Here is a 15,459-nt window from a genome sequence, read left to right as displayed (position 1 = left end):
AGTCTCAAAGTGGCTCGCAATCTCCTTTATCTTCCTCCCCCACCACAGACACCCTGTGAGGTAGGCGGGGCTGAGAGAGCTCTCGCAGCAGCTGCCCTTTCAAGGACAACTCCTGCGAGAGCTATGGCTGACCCAAGGCTATTCCAGCAGCTGTAAGTAGAGGCGTGGGAAATCAAAACTAGTTATCCTAGATAAGAGTCTGCACACTTAACCACTGCACCAAACTGGCTGTTGCTAGGCTGTAACGACAAGTGTTGCTAAGTTGTAACGACAAGCCCAGAGGTGACCAGTAGAGCAGCAAGTGGTGAGAAACTGTGGCTTTAAGGCCACTGTGTAGATTCATTTCCACTAAAGGCCCATGCAAAAGCCCCATCTCACGAGATGCTTCTGTCCTCCAGGAAGCCGCTTGTCGAAAGGAGGAAGAGGAGCGCAAGGCCCGGGAGAAGCAGGAGGAGGAGGAAGCCAAGTGCCTGGAGAAGTTCCAGGACGCTGAACCCCTGGAGCAAGAGGAGCTGCACAACTTCACCGACACCATGCTTCCTGGCTGCTTCCACCTGCTGGATGAGCTCCCGGACACCGTGTACCGCGTCTGCGACCTCATCATGACGGCCATCAAGCGTAACGGGGCCGACTACAGGGACATGATTCTCAAGCAAGTGGTGAATCAGGTCAGGCTCCCACCCTCACATCCTTCAGAAGAAGGGTTTTGACAGCCCACAGGGTTCCCATGCTGGTGGTTTTACCCTTCTGTTGTTAGTATTGTGATATATTCCAGGTACTGCAGTGCGATGCTGGCCTTAGGGCGCATGGCTCCCCGCCCGGCGCCCCCTGCTGCCGCCTCCCACCCTCCACTGCGCCCTGGCACTCCCCGCCCCCCAAATCTCCCCACAACGAGGGTGGGCCCTACCAGCTTTGAGGCAGTCACACTTCTATGGTTCTGTCTATGCAGTGTGTCTATTTCAAGAACTGATAGAGTTGCCCAGGGGTGGAATTCTAGCAGGAGCTCCTTTGCATATTAGGCCACACACCCTTGATGTAGCCAGTCCTCCAAGAGCTTACAAGGATTGGCTACATCAAGAAGGTGTGGCCTTATGTACAAATGAGCTCCTGTTAGAATTCCACCCCTGGGGTTGCCAAGTCCAACACAAGAAATATCTGGCAACTTTGAGGATGGAGCCAGGAGACTTTGGGGGGTGGAGCAAAGAGCAAGGGTGTGACAAGTACAATTGAACTCTGAAGGGAGTTCTGCCCATCACATTTAAAGGCTTCTCGCTCCTCATTTCCGGAAGTGAGGGGTGAGCAAAGCCTCCTCCCACGCTGGCTTCAAAAAACACGCGACTGCCTTTAAGCTGGTAGGGCCCATCCTTGTCGTTGGCGGGGGGGGGGGGGGGGAGCGTGGCAGAAGGGAAGGGGGCTGGCGGTGGCAGCGGCAGGAGCGGCGGGGGGAGAGGCAAACTAGCGGTTGTCTTGGTCACCAGGAGGGGGGGAGCCCAATTCACCGGCATCCTAGGCAACCGCCTAGTTTGCCTAGTGTGCGAGCCGGCCCTGCTCCAGTGTAGACGGCACTAGTCTAGCTTTGAGTTGTCCAAAAGCTCCCATGCTTGTGAGCTACAAGCTTAGATTCGAGACGGAGCATGTGTTTTGAAAACCTGGGAAGAGTCTGTATGACAACCTCCAGGAGCTGGTCAGCCCACACTCCCTGTTACTTCTGTGAGAGGAAAAGGAAGCATATAGCTGCCCATGAGACAAACCTACATCTCAAAATGTTATCTGGCTTTTCTGCACAGGGAATAGGGTTACATTGCACAAAATGGTGCATAAATTTGCTTGGATAACGGATTGGGACTGATCGGGATGAGCACGTTGCTAGTAGAAAAGAGTAAGAGTCCGGTAGCACCTTAAAGACTAATGAAGTTTATGGCGGGGCAGGAGGTGGCGTGAGTTACTGCTCCTAAAAACTCATCCTCTGCCACAGATTTTGTTTGCTCTTAAGGTGCTACTGGATTCTTGCTCTTTTTGGTCTGCCACAGACAGACCGACATGGCCACCATCTTGACCTTTCACTTTACTGCTTATGCTGTGGTTCGTTTTCTTTCTTGCGGATGCAGAACTTCTGAATTCCTAATGCGTTGGTTTGGGAAAATCCCAGTTTGTATTGTACTGACTCGCTCTGTGCGATCCATCTTAAATTCCAGTTTGGTGTAGTGGTTAAGTGTGCGGACTCTTATCTGGGAGAACCGGGTTTGATTCCCCGCTCCTCCACTTGTGGCTGCTGGAATGGCCTTGGGTCAGCCATAGCTCTCGCAGGAGTTGTCCTTGAAAGGGCAGCTTCTGGGAGAGCTCTCTCAGCCCCACCCACCTCACAGGGTGTCTGTTGTGGGGGAAGGAGATAAAGGAGATTGCAAGCCGCTCTGAGACTCTGATTCAGAGAGATGGGCGGGGTATAAATCTGCAGTCTTCTTCTATAAGGACTCAGAGATCTCCCTTCCCACTGAGAGTCACTTTGGTGTAGTGGTTAAGTGTGCGGACTCTTATCTGGGAGAACCGGGTTTGATTCCCCACTCCTCCACTTGCGGCTGCTGGAATGGCCTTGGGTCAGCCATAGCTATCGCAGGAGTTGTCCTTGAAAGGGCAGCTTCTGGGAGAGCTCTCTCAGCCCCACCCACCTCACAGGGTGTCTGTTGTGGGGGGAGAAGATATAGGAGATTGTGAGCCGCTCGGAGTCTCTGGTTCAGAGAGAAGGGTGGGGTATAAATCTGCAGTCGTTGTCGTCGTCTTCTTAAGTCCCTGTGAGAAAGGCTGTAATTAAAATGAAAATAATAAGTTCTGTGCAAAAGGTAGGCGACAGCTAGAAGGTGGGGGAACAAGACACGCATCTGTCCGTCAGGCAAAGTATTGTATGGAATTTTCTGTCCATATGCAGAAAGACCACTTTTAAGATGGCCCTGGGGTGATAAGAGTGTGTTCCCCAGCGCAGTGTTTAGCGGAGTGATTGTACTGGTGGGAAAGTTTTTTGCACAAGTGGAGCGCAAGCAAGGATGACTTGCAGAGGCTTCAGGGCAGTTGGACATGGCTCTTCTCGCCGCGCTCAGCATCTCTGAAGAAGAAAGCTTCCTTCTGCCCTGCCGGGTGCCGAGGCTAGTGCCATACGCTCCTTGATAGTCGCGCTAGATATTTCTCGATGCCGTCATCTCCCTGGAGCTCTCATAATGGATCGGGAGCGTTGATTCGGGGCCGGCGTGACTTCTGGCCCCTGTCGTGCTCCGCTGATGCCCTTTCTTCGGCAGGTGTGGGAAGCTGCCGACGTCCTCATCAAAGCCGCGTTGCCCCTGACCACCAGCGACACCAAGACCGTCTCCGAGTGGATCAGCCAGATGGCCACCTTGCCCCAGGCCTCCAACCTGGCCACGCGCATCCTGCTGCTAACTTTGCTCTTCGAGGTGAGGCGGGAGGTTAGCTGTGTGCTGTCCAATGGCCAGTGCAGTGATCCACAGCTGGGGAGAAGGGGACGAAGCGGCTGTCATGCTCGAACAAGTTGTTTGAGCGGTTGAACATATGAACATATGAAGCTGCCTTATACTGAACCAGACCCTCGGTCCATCAAAGTCAGTATTGTCTTCTCAGACTGGCAGCGGCTCTCCAGGGTCTCCAGCTGAGGTTTTTCACACCTATTTGCCTGGACCCTTTTTTGGAGATGCCGGTTATTGAACCTGGGACCTTCTGCTTCCCAAGCAGATGCTCTACCACTGAGCCACCGTCCCTCCCCATCCGGTAGGTTGCCCTCGGAAGTTTCAACAACCCGGTCTGTTCAGTCATTTTGCTATGGGTTTGTTGTTTTAACCCGTTAGATACTTGAGCAGCCAGGAGATTTCTGCGGCTGCATCTGTGGGCAGCTGGCTTACCACTAATGGTTATGTGGCAGCGATGGATTTTATATCCTCATCCCTTGGCATATCCCATTTTTTTTGTCTTGTTAACGCTGCAAAGTAAGCTAGAGGGAGCACGAAACCGATCTGCTTAATGTGTTGTCAAAGGCTTTCACGGCCGGAGTTCATTAGTTGTGGATTTTCTGGGCTGTATGGCCATGGTCTTGGCATAATAGTCCTGACGTTTCGCCAGCAGCTGTGACTGACATCCTCAGAGGTATAACGCAGAAACTCTTAAGTTTTCTCACTTAAGTTCTGCAAGCATAGCCAGCTTCAAGAGGGGATTGGTTCAACATGTGGAGCAGAGGTCCATCAGTGGCTATTAGCCACAGTGTGTTGTTGGGGCAGTGAATGCTCTGTATTCTTGGTGCTTGGGAGGGGCAACGGTGTGAGGACTTCTAGTGTCCTGGCCCCACTGATGGACCTTTTGATGGCACTTGGTTTTTTTGGCCACTCTGTGACAGAGTGTTGGACTGGATGTGCCTTTGGTGTGATCCAACATGTCTTCGCTTATGTACTTTGACACAGAGAGAACTCTAGCCTTTTGTGTTCTATCTCTGAGGATGCTGGTCACAGCTGCTGGCGAAACTGTCTACTCAGACTGGCAGCGGCTACCATGCCAAGACAGCAGCCATAGCAGCCCGGAAAATCTACAACAACCAGTCTGCTTAATGTTCACAGTTCTAAAAATTTCTGGCTAGTTTTTGCTCAACTTTTGTATTTGGTAGCTAGGGCAGGGTCTGGGTACTGAAAAGTCGCAGCTGCCAATGCAAATTGGAGTGAGATTTCAGCAAGCAAAGCTTGTACGCTTGGCAGCTGCAGTACATTTGCAGCCACAAGAGCTGGAAATGTGTTGAGTCTTTGTTTTATAATCAGCTGAGGTTCTCAAGAAGCTGAATTTGTTCCTAATATCCCTGTAGGCTTTCCATACTGCTGTGGACTTATGTAGCCAGGGGTGGAATTCTACCAGGAGTTTCTTTGCATACTAGGCCACACACCCCTGAAGTAGCCAATCCTCCAAGAACTTACAAGGTTCTTTTTTGTAAGCTCTTGGGGGACTGGCTACTTCAGGGGTGTGTGGCGTAGTATGCAAAGAAGCTCCTGCTAGAATTCTACCCCTGCTTACAGCAGATATTGAGCCCAGGCAGTTTAGCTGCTTCTGTGCTTTGAACACTTTAAAAACGGCTTTGGAACTGCACGGTTAAGTCAACCCCATCGTACGCTGTGTTCTTTAATTAAAACTCTTACAGGAAAGCCGTTGTAATATAATAGAGCCTTTGTCTTGTAGTAGAGGAATTGATTCCCAACCGTTTCAGCTAGTCTCTGAAGAGATGTTAAAAGGTTAGGTTCAAAGGTCTTCAGAGACAGTTCTTGAGTTCCTGAAATACAATAAAAGAGAGAGAATAGGAGCCCAGATTTGGGCTTCTGGACTTTGAAAAATGTTGTCCACCAACTCTGAGAGCGCTAGCCTAGTGTAGAGGTCAAAGCCTTGGACTAGGATCTGGGAAACCCAGGTTTGAATCCCCATTCTGCTATGGAAGCTTGCTGGGTAAGCTTGGGCAGCCGCACGCTCCCAGACTAACCTACCTCAGAGGATTGTTGCAAGGATAAAACGGAGGTTAAGAGAACCATGTAAGCTGCTTTGGAGTCCCCATTAGGGGAGACAGTGGAATATAAATAAATTTAAAAATTTAAATTAAAAGAGAGAGCGCTCTGACCTTGTTTTAAGTGTTGTCTTTTTGAAATACTTAACATTAGGTATTTCGTTGGTAGGTGTCGGACGAATTGGCGCTTGCACGCACACTGGATTAATGCCCTGCCAATGCAATTGGCAGCTGGATTCTCCTGTGTGAAAAAGGAAGATCCACTTGCAAAAGATTGCTTAGAGTGTGTGTGAAACAGCGTGTGTGTGAAACCACTGTTTTTAAATTAAAGCCGCTTTGAGAGTCCTGGGCGATAAATCTGGAGTTTTTTAAAATATGAAAAAAAAGAATTAAAAATGCCTTGAAATCCTGTTTTCTTATACCATGGTGATAACTACTTTAACTTTTGCCTAAAGGTTTTATACCAGAGTCCCTGAGATGGTGCCGATCAATGTTCCCTCTAAGACTCCCTCTAGAGCAGGGGTGTCAAACATGCAGTTCAAGGGCTGAATCAGGCCCCCGGAGGGCTCCTGTCAGGCCCCCGAGCAACTGGCTGTCATCTGCTTCCTTCTCCCTCTCTCTCGCTTCCTTCTGCATAACAGCTTGTTTGCCAGGCTTGCTCAATCGCACAGGAGCTACAGAGCAAAACCTCTATTTTCTCCATTGGCTGAGGCTCTCCCTTGGAGAGGAAGGGGGGAGGAATAGCTTGCTTTGCCAGGCTCCCTCAATTGCACAGCAGAGCTACTGAGCCAAACCTCTCTTCCTTCTATTGACTGAGGCTTCCCCCCCCCACCCTGGGGAAGGAAGGAAAGAGCCAGAGCTTCCTTTGCCCAGTTCCCTGGATCCCATGGGAGAAATACAAAGAAAGCACCTTTAAGAACAATGAGTGCTAATGTTTTAAGTTAAAAAAAATATTCGTGTTTGTGTTCTTTATAAAATTTATATCTCTGCTACCTAATCTTAAATAGGTACCCACATGGCCCTGCCCAGCCTGGCTCAGCCCAACCTGACATGGCCCTGCCCCTCAAAGTCTCATGTATGTCAGATCCGTCCCTCATAACAAATGCGTTCAACACCGCTGCTCTAGAGTCTTGTGAGCAAAAATTCTACTTTATGAGCTGCTGGCATTGAAGTTGTGAGCTACTGCAGAAATTAGTGTGCTCTGGGGTCATCTTTCCTGAGCTAAGACAAAAATGTGTGAACTGGAGGCTAAAAATCTGTGAGCTGGCTCACGCTAACTCAGCTTAGAGGGGACGCTGGTGCCGATGGGTGCCGGGTGCCCACCACTGCCTTTCTTGGTGCCCACCAGGTGTTTTTAGAAAGCGGGCCGGGCCAGATGGGGGGCTTTTGCCAAGCAAGGCTTCTGATTAGCGATTGGAGATTTGATTGGCTGTGCAGATATTGGAAAACTTTGCTTTTGCAGCAGCTGCCGCCACAGCACAAAGTTGCAACAGCCATTTTTTTAGTTGCTGGCTCCAGTTTGGTGTAGCAGTTAAGTATGTGGACTCTTATCTGGGAGAACCGGGTTTGATTCCTCACTCCTCCACTTGCACCTGCTGGAATGGCCTTGGGTTAGCCATAGCTCCTACAGAGATGTCCTTGAAAGGGCAGCTGCTGCAAGAGCTCTCTCAGCCCCACCCACCTCATAGGGTGTCTGTTGGGGGTGTGGAGGTAAAGGAGATTGTGAGCCACTCTAAGATTCAGAGTACAGGGCGGGGAGGGACAGTGGCTCAGTGGTAGAGCATCTGCTTGGTAAGCAGAAGGTTCCAAGTTCAATCCCCGGCATCTCCAACTAAAAAAAAAAAGGACCCAGGCCAAGTAGGCGTGAAAAACCTCAGCTTCGGACCCTGGAGAGCTGCTGCCAGTCTGAGTAGACAATACTGACTTTGATGGACCAAAGAGGATCTGATTCAGTAGAAGGCAGCTTCATATGTTCACATAAATCCAATATCATCTTCTTCTGGTGGCAGCCATTTTGCAGCTGTGCCCACTGCGCCGCATCAGAATTCTGAAGGTGCCCGCAGTCTCGAAAAGGTTGGGGACGCGCCTGGTTTAGCGTGATAAGTCAGTTAACCCCTTGATCCCTTCCTCCGCTGCCCAGGAACAGACCTCTTACTTTTCGCCTCCCTGCAGGAGTTGAAGCTGCCTTGCGCGCGAGTGGTGGAGTCCAGTAACATCCTCAACATCTTGATCAAGCTTCTGGAAGTGGTGCAGCCCTGCCTGCAGGCAGCCAAGGAGCAGAAGGAAGTGCAAACACCAAAGTAAGCAAGGCTTGCGGCCCAAAAGGGGGAGTCGAGCTGAAGGAAGAGGTGGGCATCACTAGGGAAAAAATGAACCGATGGATGGATGGCTAGATCCTGGTTCAGTCACAGAGAATGCGTCGGCTGGGTGGGTGTGTTGCACAATCCCCTCTTCTGTATCTTCCAAGCTTCACCTGGCTGGAAAGTAACGGGATCACAAAACAATACGGAGTGCCGGTAATACAATACTGTACATTAAACATAAATCCAAATCTGACCCTAGGCGATAATACAAAGGAAATAAAAGTCCCACGCTATAGAGTCAGAAGCGTCTTGACTGTAGAGTCAGAAGACGCTTCTGTTTCTGTAGCGTGATTCCACTGAGTAGCTCAGAACAAGGAATAAAAGACAAATCAGTAATTGACATAAATAATTCCCTTGGCATCCATTCACTGCCACAGGAGGTGGTGGCGGCCACAAGCATAGCCACCTTCAAGAGGGGGTTAGATAAAAATATGGAGCAGAGGTCCATCAGTGGCTATTAGCCACAGTGTGTGTGTGTGTGTGTATATATATATATATATATATTTGGCCGCTGTGTGACACAGAATGTTGGACCGGATGGGCCATTGGCCTGATCTAACATGGCTTCTCTGATGTTCTTATGAGTAAAAAGCAAACGACACAAGAACTAGGATGAACATAAGCCGTGATGTGAATTGGAACAGCATTGACTGAAAGCCAAACCACTGTGGAAGATTTGTATTAAGAAATTGAAACGGAGAAATTGAAGCACTTGGTTCTTCGTTTGGAGAACTTAGGCTAAGAAAATATATTGGGACTTTATTTCCTTTGTATATTGCCTAGTGTCGGATTTATGTTTAATGGAAAGTAATGAGACCAGGAGATCTTTGTGCTGTGTTTGTTCTCTTTCTTTCTCTCGTTCGCTCTTTCTTGCTGGATATAGTAGTCACTGCACTTCGATTTCAGCCCCTCGAACAGCCCCAATCTCTTTTACTAGCGCCTGATGGACCCGCCTTTCATTTATCTCAAAAAGGACAGTGCAGAAATGGAAAAAAGTAGAGAGGAGGTCCATCAATATGGTGAGGGGGGTTGGGGCACTTTCCCCCATGAGGAAAGGCTGAAGAGTCTGGGACTTTTTCAGTTTAGAAAAGAAACAGCTAGGGGGGGGGCATGATGGAGGTTTATAAAATTATGCGTGGGTTGCAGAGAGTTGACGAAGAGAACTTTCTCTCCTTCCCAAAATAGCAGAACTGGAGGGCATCCAGCAAAGCTGATGAGCAGTGGCTTCGGGACAGGCAAAAGGAAATACCTGCTCTACACAGAGAGTGATTAAAATGTGGGATTCACTTCCAAAGGAAGTTGTGGTGCCCCAAAGAATAAGGAAAAACAAAGAAGGGAAAGAAACTTAACCTAAAAACTGGAGTAAGAAACCAGAATCATGCAATTAAAGGGCCAAACATTAAAAACAAACTGTAAAATAAATCATAAACCAACATACATGTGTTTATTGTAGAAAGCTAAAACCATTTAAGGGCCCATCATAAGCCTCTATCCTATGTACAATCATAAAACCGCAATGGGAACCCACTCAACTTGACCTGACGCGTTTTGACCTAGACTGGTCTTCTTCAGAGGTCAGAAAGGTAAGTACACATATTGGCTTATACTGCAGAATATAATAAAACAAAAGAACAATGCTGGATCACAAGGAAATTTAATGAAGTGGCAAAGGCTTAGAGATATTCTTGAGGCCTCTTATTCTACAGCCTTATGTCTTGGTCAAGGGCATACATATTGCATCCGATTGAGGTTTTATGATTATACGTAGGATACAGGCTTATGATGGGCCCTTAAATGGTTTTAGCTTTCTACATTAAATACATGTATGTTGATTTATGATTTATTTTACAGTTTGTTTTTAATGTTTGACCCTTTAATTGCATATTAACCTTTCAGGTTTCGTGCTGCAACTAATAGACAGATTTATTTATTTATTTTTAAAATAACAAGTTTTATTAATTTTTTCTACATACTACACACAGTAAGGGAAAGAGTTGTGGAATACAGGATAGGACAAGAGCATTATAAGCTCTACATATAAGTATCTTTTCTCTTAAAATCATCACCAGTAAGTCTTAAACATATTATTAATTTTGCATACATTTTCAATATTTAGTAAAACATCTATATCTCAAGTTCTTCTATTTCTTCTGGACCTCAAATATTTTTACAATCAATATATGTTTTATTTCTGTTACAGATTTTGTTATAAAATCTAGGCATATTGGTCCTTCAAAATAATTCACTAATAAAATATTACTTATTTTCTTTAAGTCTAATAAATCATATTCTTGTCTTAATCTTATTGATTCAATATATTTCTCACTTTAAACTATTTACTAAATACCTTCACCAAGCAATGCATATTCAGCAATTATCCCAAAAATATATTTCCGCCCCCATAAATCTATTACATACCTATCTTCCAATACATTTAAACTTCATATTTGATTTTTGTACCTATTATCACCAAGATTTCATTCCAACATTTATTTCTTGACCCGACAATTTTAATCTGTGCCTCTTCCCAATAATACCGCTAAGAATTTCAAATTCTTCCTTTCTACCATTCCACAATTTCACCCCAACAATATCTTTGTTATTCATTCCTTTCTTATTTTCAAGCACCCTTTTATATATTTATATTTAAATAAATCCCTCCCAATATCACAATCTTTTTTTTTCTTTCTCCAAACTGTCCAATTTTAATCAAAGCTTACAAATTTTTAACTGCCTCTCTAATAATCCATTTCTCACAAAGTCCAAGGCTATATTAATTTCTTCTCCATTTCTGAAAATTTGAAATTTATTCGTCTCTTTCTTTTTTTTTAAAAGGTCTTCTAATTTTTAGCCAGTCCTAATAACATACATCTGTTAAAATTTCCTGGGTGGTTGTGTTTTTCTTTCTCTTTTGGGATCTTTGAGGGAGGCTCCTCCTCCTCTCTGATAAGGTGTGCTTTCTCCTTCACCTCCTCCTTTCTCCTTCACCATCGACTCCATCTTTAAAATAGTTCTCATATTGCTGGGCTTCTTCTTTTTTCCCCATAATCTCCTGTCTTCTGATATAATCTGGTTTGTTACATCCTGTGGCTCATTTATACTCTCGGTAGTATCGCTGCCTGACGGGTCACGTGTCAGATTGAGGCATTCATGCAAAGACTCTTGCAAAGCTTGCATTCCATTCATGAAATTGTTCTGAAGAATTTCTAGAGCCACGTTTATATCCCAATCTGATTCTACCTTCAACCCCTTCGTGTCCATTCAATAAAGAAAGGGAGCTGTAAAAGTTTGTATCACTCCAAGAAGCTTCTGCCAATTTCTTCTCTTTTACAATATTTCCACTTTTCACTTTTATTTCAGTTTAAGTCTTTAAATCAGTCCACTTTATATTTTCCAATCAAAATCCAATGTTTCACTTTATTTTTCCTCCAGTCACCAAAAAGGATTTTTATTTTTCTTCAATCTCAAGCCCAGTTTTAGATTTTTAAGTCTTTTAACACTGAGAAGGGGAGGTTGAGGAGGACTAATGACGTCACTCCTCCCCTCCTTTTCTTAACTTTCCCCCCGATTCAGAACAGCTAATGGAGTTTTCTTCCTTGCAAAAAGAGAGATACTTCAGTGATTAATTGTAGATGTTTCACTCAGTGTAGAATATCACTATTTAATCTTCATTGCTCTTGCACTAACGAGCGATTCACTTCTAGCGCCATTGCGAAAATGGCGACTGCACCATGAAGCCGGAGGCAAAGAAGGTGCTACGAATCCCGCACCTGTCAGAATCCTGCACCACCCTCGCGCCTCTTGGTGCCAGAGATCCTTACCGGGTCTCCGGTAGAGCCCCCCTTAAAGGGGCCCCTCCATTCACGCAGTTCAGAAGAGCTGCTGGGGAGCACTCGGCGAGCTGCTTCTGATCTTGAAGCCAACATAACCCGGAAGCCGTCGAACAGACAGATTTATAGGGGGATTAGGTAGATTCTTGGAGAATAAGTCTATCAGTGGCTACCAGCCACGGTGGCTGAGAGAGGCCTCCGCATCCAGAGGCACTAAGTCTCTGAATCCCAGAGCCAGGAGGCAACATCGGGGGAATCCTTCGTGTCCAGGAGAACGGGCTGGCCACTGTGTGAGACAGGTTGCTGGACTAGATGAACCACTGGTCTGATCCAGCAGGGCTCTTCTCATGTTCTTATAAAGGCCTTGGCCTCTCTGCCCTGTTGCTGGCCCTCCAGAAGAATAGGTTGGCCACTGTGTGAGACGGGATGCTGGACTAGATGGGCCACTGACCTGACCCGCCAGGGCTCTTCTGATGTTCTTTGAAGGCCTCGGCCTCTCTGACCTGTTGTTGGCCCTCCAGAGGAACTGGTAGGCCACTGTGTGAGACAGGATGCTGGACTAGATGCACCACTGGTCTGATCCAGCCAGGCTGTTCTGATTTCTTCCTGTGTTTTTAGGTGGATTACCCCAGTGTTGTTGCTGATTGACTTCTACGAAAAGACGGCCATCTCCTCCAAGAGGAGGGCCCAGATGAACAAGGTATGCGCTTCTGAGGTGTGGGATTGTGAAGTACAGGCTCTCACCAGAGGGGGTAGGAAGGAGACATTCCTGGCCATGGAGAAGTGCAAGGGGGGTGGGTATGGTTGCCAGCCGCCAAGTGGGGCCTGGGGATCTCCTGCTTTTACAACTGCCCTCCAGACTACAGACATCTGCTGACCTGGGGGAAATGGCTGTCTGAAGGAGAGAACGGCTCTATGGCACTGTGCCATGCCCATGCCCCTCCCTTTTCCAGGCTCCACCCCCCCTCTCAAATCAGGTATTACCCAATTCAAATCTGGCAACCCTAAGTGTGGGAAATAGATCCGAGCATGGGCAGAACCATATTTATTTGATTTTATGCGTGTAGAAAATGTTTCTGCTGCCACCTCTCCAAGGAACCTGCCTGAGGTGGCTTACAGAATAAAATGTGACGAAAGCATTAAAAATTTCAAAGCTGTTGGTTTAAAAACCCAGCGTCAGAAACCCCACTGGAGCACAAAACCGTTTAAATCGCTAAGCAGCGGGAGATGAAATTTAATGGTTTTCAGACACACTCAGAATAGTCTTACAAGATCAGCCCTGTCATTTAAAGCCAGGGTAAACAGGACCATTTTGGCCTGCTGCCTAAAAGAGAGGTAGTGTCGATGCCAGGTGAGTCTCAAAGGGAAGAGCATTCCACAGGCGAGGTGCTAACACTGAAAAAGCCCTGTTATTGGTTGCCGCTTTTATCTTGGGCTCTTTAGCTAGGAGAAACGTCGACTGCGGGGTGACATGATAAGAGGTTTACAAGATTATGCATGGGATGGAGAAAGTAGAGAAAGCCTGCTCCGGCGGGGAGGGCGGGATACAAATAAAATAAATAAATAAATAAAAGTACTCTTCTCCCTTTCTCACAATACGAGAACTTGTGGGCATTCGATGAAATTGCTGAGCAGTTGGGTTAGAACGGATAAAAGGAAGTACTTCTTCACCCAAAGGGTGATTAACATGTGGAATTCACTGCCCCAGGAGGTGGTGGCGGCTACAAGCATAGTCAGCTTTAAGAGGGAATTGGATAAACATATGGAGCAGAGGTCCATCAGTGGCTATTAGGCACAGTATGTATGTGTGTGTGTGTATATATATATGTGTGTGTGTGTGTGTGTGCGCGTGTGTATTGGCTACTGTGTGACACACATATTGGCTACTGTGTGACACAGAGTGTTGGACTGGATGGGCCATTGGCCTGATCCAACATGGCTTCTCTTATGTTCTTATGTTTCTGTGCAACTGGAGTGGGACACACAGACCAGGGCCTTTGAGGCAGATCATAAAACCCCCTTCTCTCCGATCCCCTAGGAGGCACACATGACCTTTTAGGGCCCTCTCTGGCATTTTCTTCAAAATGCTTTGCTTGAAATAGTCTTTCAAGGGCTGTAAACATATCCATGTATGAAAGCTCACAGTAAGTTTTTCAAGCGTTTAGCTTAGTATAATGTCTGAAATACTGCAAAATGTTGCTTATTTTTAGTCAACAGAGCTCATCACCTCAAATAACCAGGACTTTTTTGTAGCAGGGACTCCTTTGCATGTTAGGCCCCTGTTTTGTAGCCAGGGCTCTTCGTACAGGGCCTACTGTAAGCTCTCGGAGGATTGGCTGCATCAGGGTGTGTGGCCTAATATGCAAAGGAGGTCCTGCTAGAATTTCACCCCTGATGTAGCCAATCCTCCAAGAGCTTCCAGGGCTCTTCGTACAGGGCCTACTGTAAGCTCTCGGAGGATTGGCTGCATCAGGGGTGTGTGGCCTAATATGCAAAGGAGCTCCCACACAAAAAAAGAAAAGAAAGAACCATGGCTTGCACTAGGCTCCCCTTTTACCAATCCAAGCCCAGAAGTCCTACAGCTATTGCACCTAAAACTATTACCCCAAATTTCCTGACTTGTGCAGAAGGACAGAGAAATGTGAGAATAGTAGGCAGCTTAGAGCTGCAGTTTCAAAAGATAACTCAGATAAGGACCTCCCCAGATGCCACAGAGCTCACTTCAGGCAGTCCTCGCTCCCTGGTAGTGCTGCCACTGCCCCATGCAGATAGGTTCTGGCGCAAGTACATTTAGTACTTGCGGGCGCAACAGGCAGGTGCTTTCTTTTTGCCCATCCAGTACCTGCAGGCCAACGGCAACAACTGGCGCTGGTTCGACGATCGCTCCGGCCGCTGGTGCAGCTACAGCGCGAGCAACAACAGCACGATCGACACGGCGTGGAAAGCGGGCGAGACCAGCGTTCGCTTCACCGCCGGTCGCCGACGCTACACGGTGCAGTTCACCACAATGGTGCAGGTATGTCCCCGGCAGGTTGCATCGGAGCTGTCCTCTCCGGCAGCCAGGTTGGGAATAAGCACACAATTCGTCGTGCTTTTAATACCTAGAGACGTATCTGTGTTGTGTCCCCCCCCCCCCCCCCCCCCCCGTCCCCTGCAAAACCTTCAGGTGAACGAAGAAACCGGGAACAGGCGTCCGGTGATGCTGACCTTGCTCAGGGTACCCCGGCTGAACAAGAGCACCAAGGAAGCCAATGGACAAGAGCTGGAGAGAACCTTGGAGGAGGGGAAGGAAGTCGAAAGCAAACCAAAGGAGGAGAAGGCCAATGGTACAGAACAGGGGTGGCTAATTGCTTAACTTAAGAGCCACATAGAACAAACATCAGATGTTTGAGAGCCGCTAGGCAGGCAGGAAGGGCTCTCCTCCCTTGGAGGTTTTTCAACAGAGGCTAGATGGCCATCTGACAGCAATGAAGATCCTGTGAATTTAGGGGGAGGTGTTTGTGAGTTTCCTGCATTGTGCAGGGGGCTGGACTAGATGGCCCTGGAGGTTCAACTCCAGGATTCTATTAGGAAGAACTTCCTGACCGTTAGAGCCGTTCTTCAGTGGAACAGGCTTCTTCGGGAGGTGGTGGGCTCTCCTTCCTTGGAGGTTTTTCAACAGAGGCTAGATGCCATCTGACAGCAATGAAGATCCTGTGAATTTAGGGGGAGGTGTTTGTGAGTTTCCTGCATTGTG

General features: G+C 47.3%; 1 protein-coding gene across 1 annotated transcript in view; it reads left to right on the top strand.

Annotated features, from left to right (window-relative positions):
- Positions 1 to 15,459, top strand: part of HUWE1 (HECT, UBA and WWE domain containing E3 ubiquitin protein ligase 1) — a 159,811-nt gene that overhangs the window by 70,730 nt on the left and 73,622 nt on the right. The window contains 6 exon segments of the mRNA XM_060252849.1: positions 399 to 668; positions 3,288 to 3,440; positions 7,703 to 7,830; positions 12,342 to 12,423; positions 14,563 to 14,739; positions 14,890 to 15,049. Of these exon segments, the coding sequence (XP_060108832.1) occupies positions 399 to 668; positions 3,288 to 3,440; positions 7,703 to 7,830; positions 12,342 to 12,423; positions 14,563 to 14,739; positions 14,890 to 15,049 (970 nt within the window).

Source organism: Heteronotia binoei, chromosome 13, assembly GCF_032191835.1.
Source record: "Heteronotia binoei isolate CCM8104 ecotype False Entrance Well chromosome 13, APGP_CSIRO_Hbin_v1, whole genome shotgun sequence".
Classification (NCBI taxonomy): domain Eukaryota; kingdom Metazoa; phylum Chordata; class Lepidosauria; order Squamata; family Gekkonidae; genus Heteronotia; species Heteronotia binoei.
The sequence above is the reverse complement of the archived record's forward strand: the minus strand, read 5'-3'. Positions and strand labels throughout refer to the sequence as shown.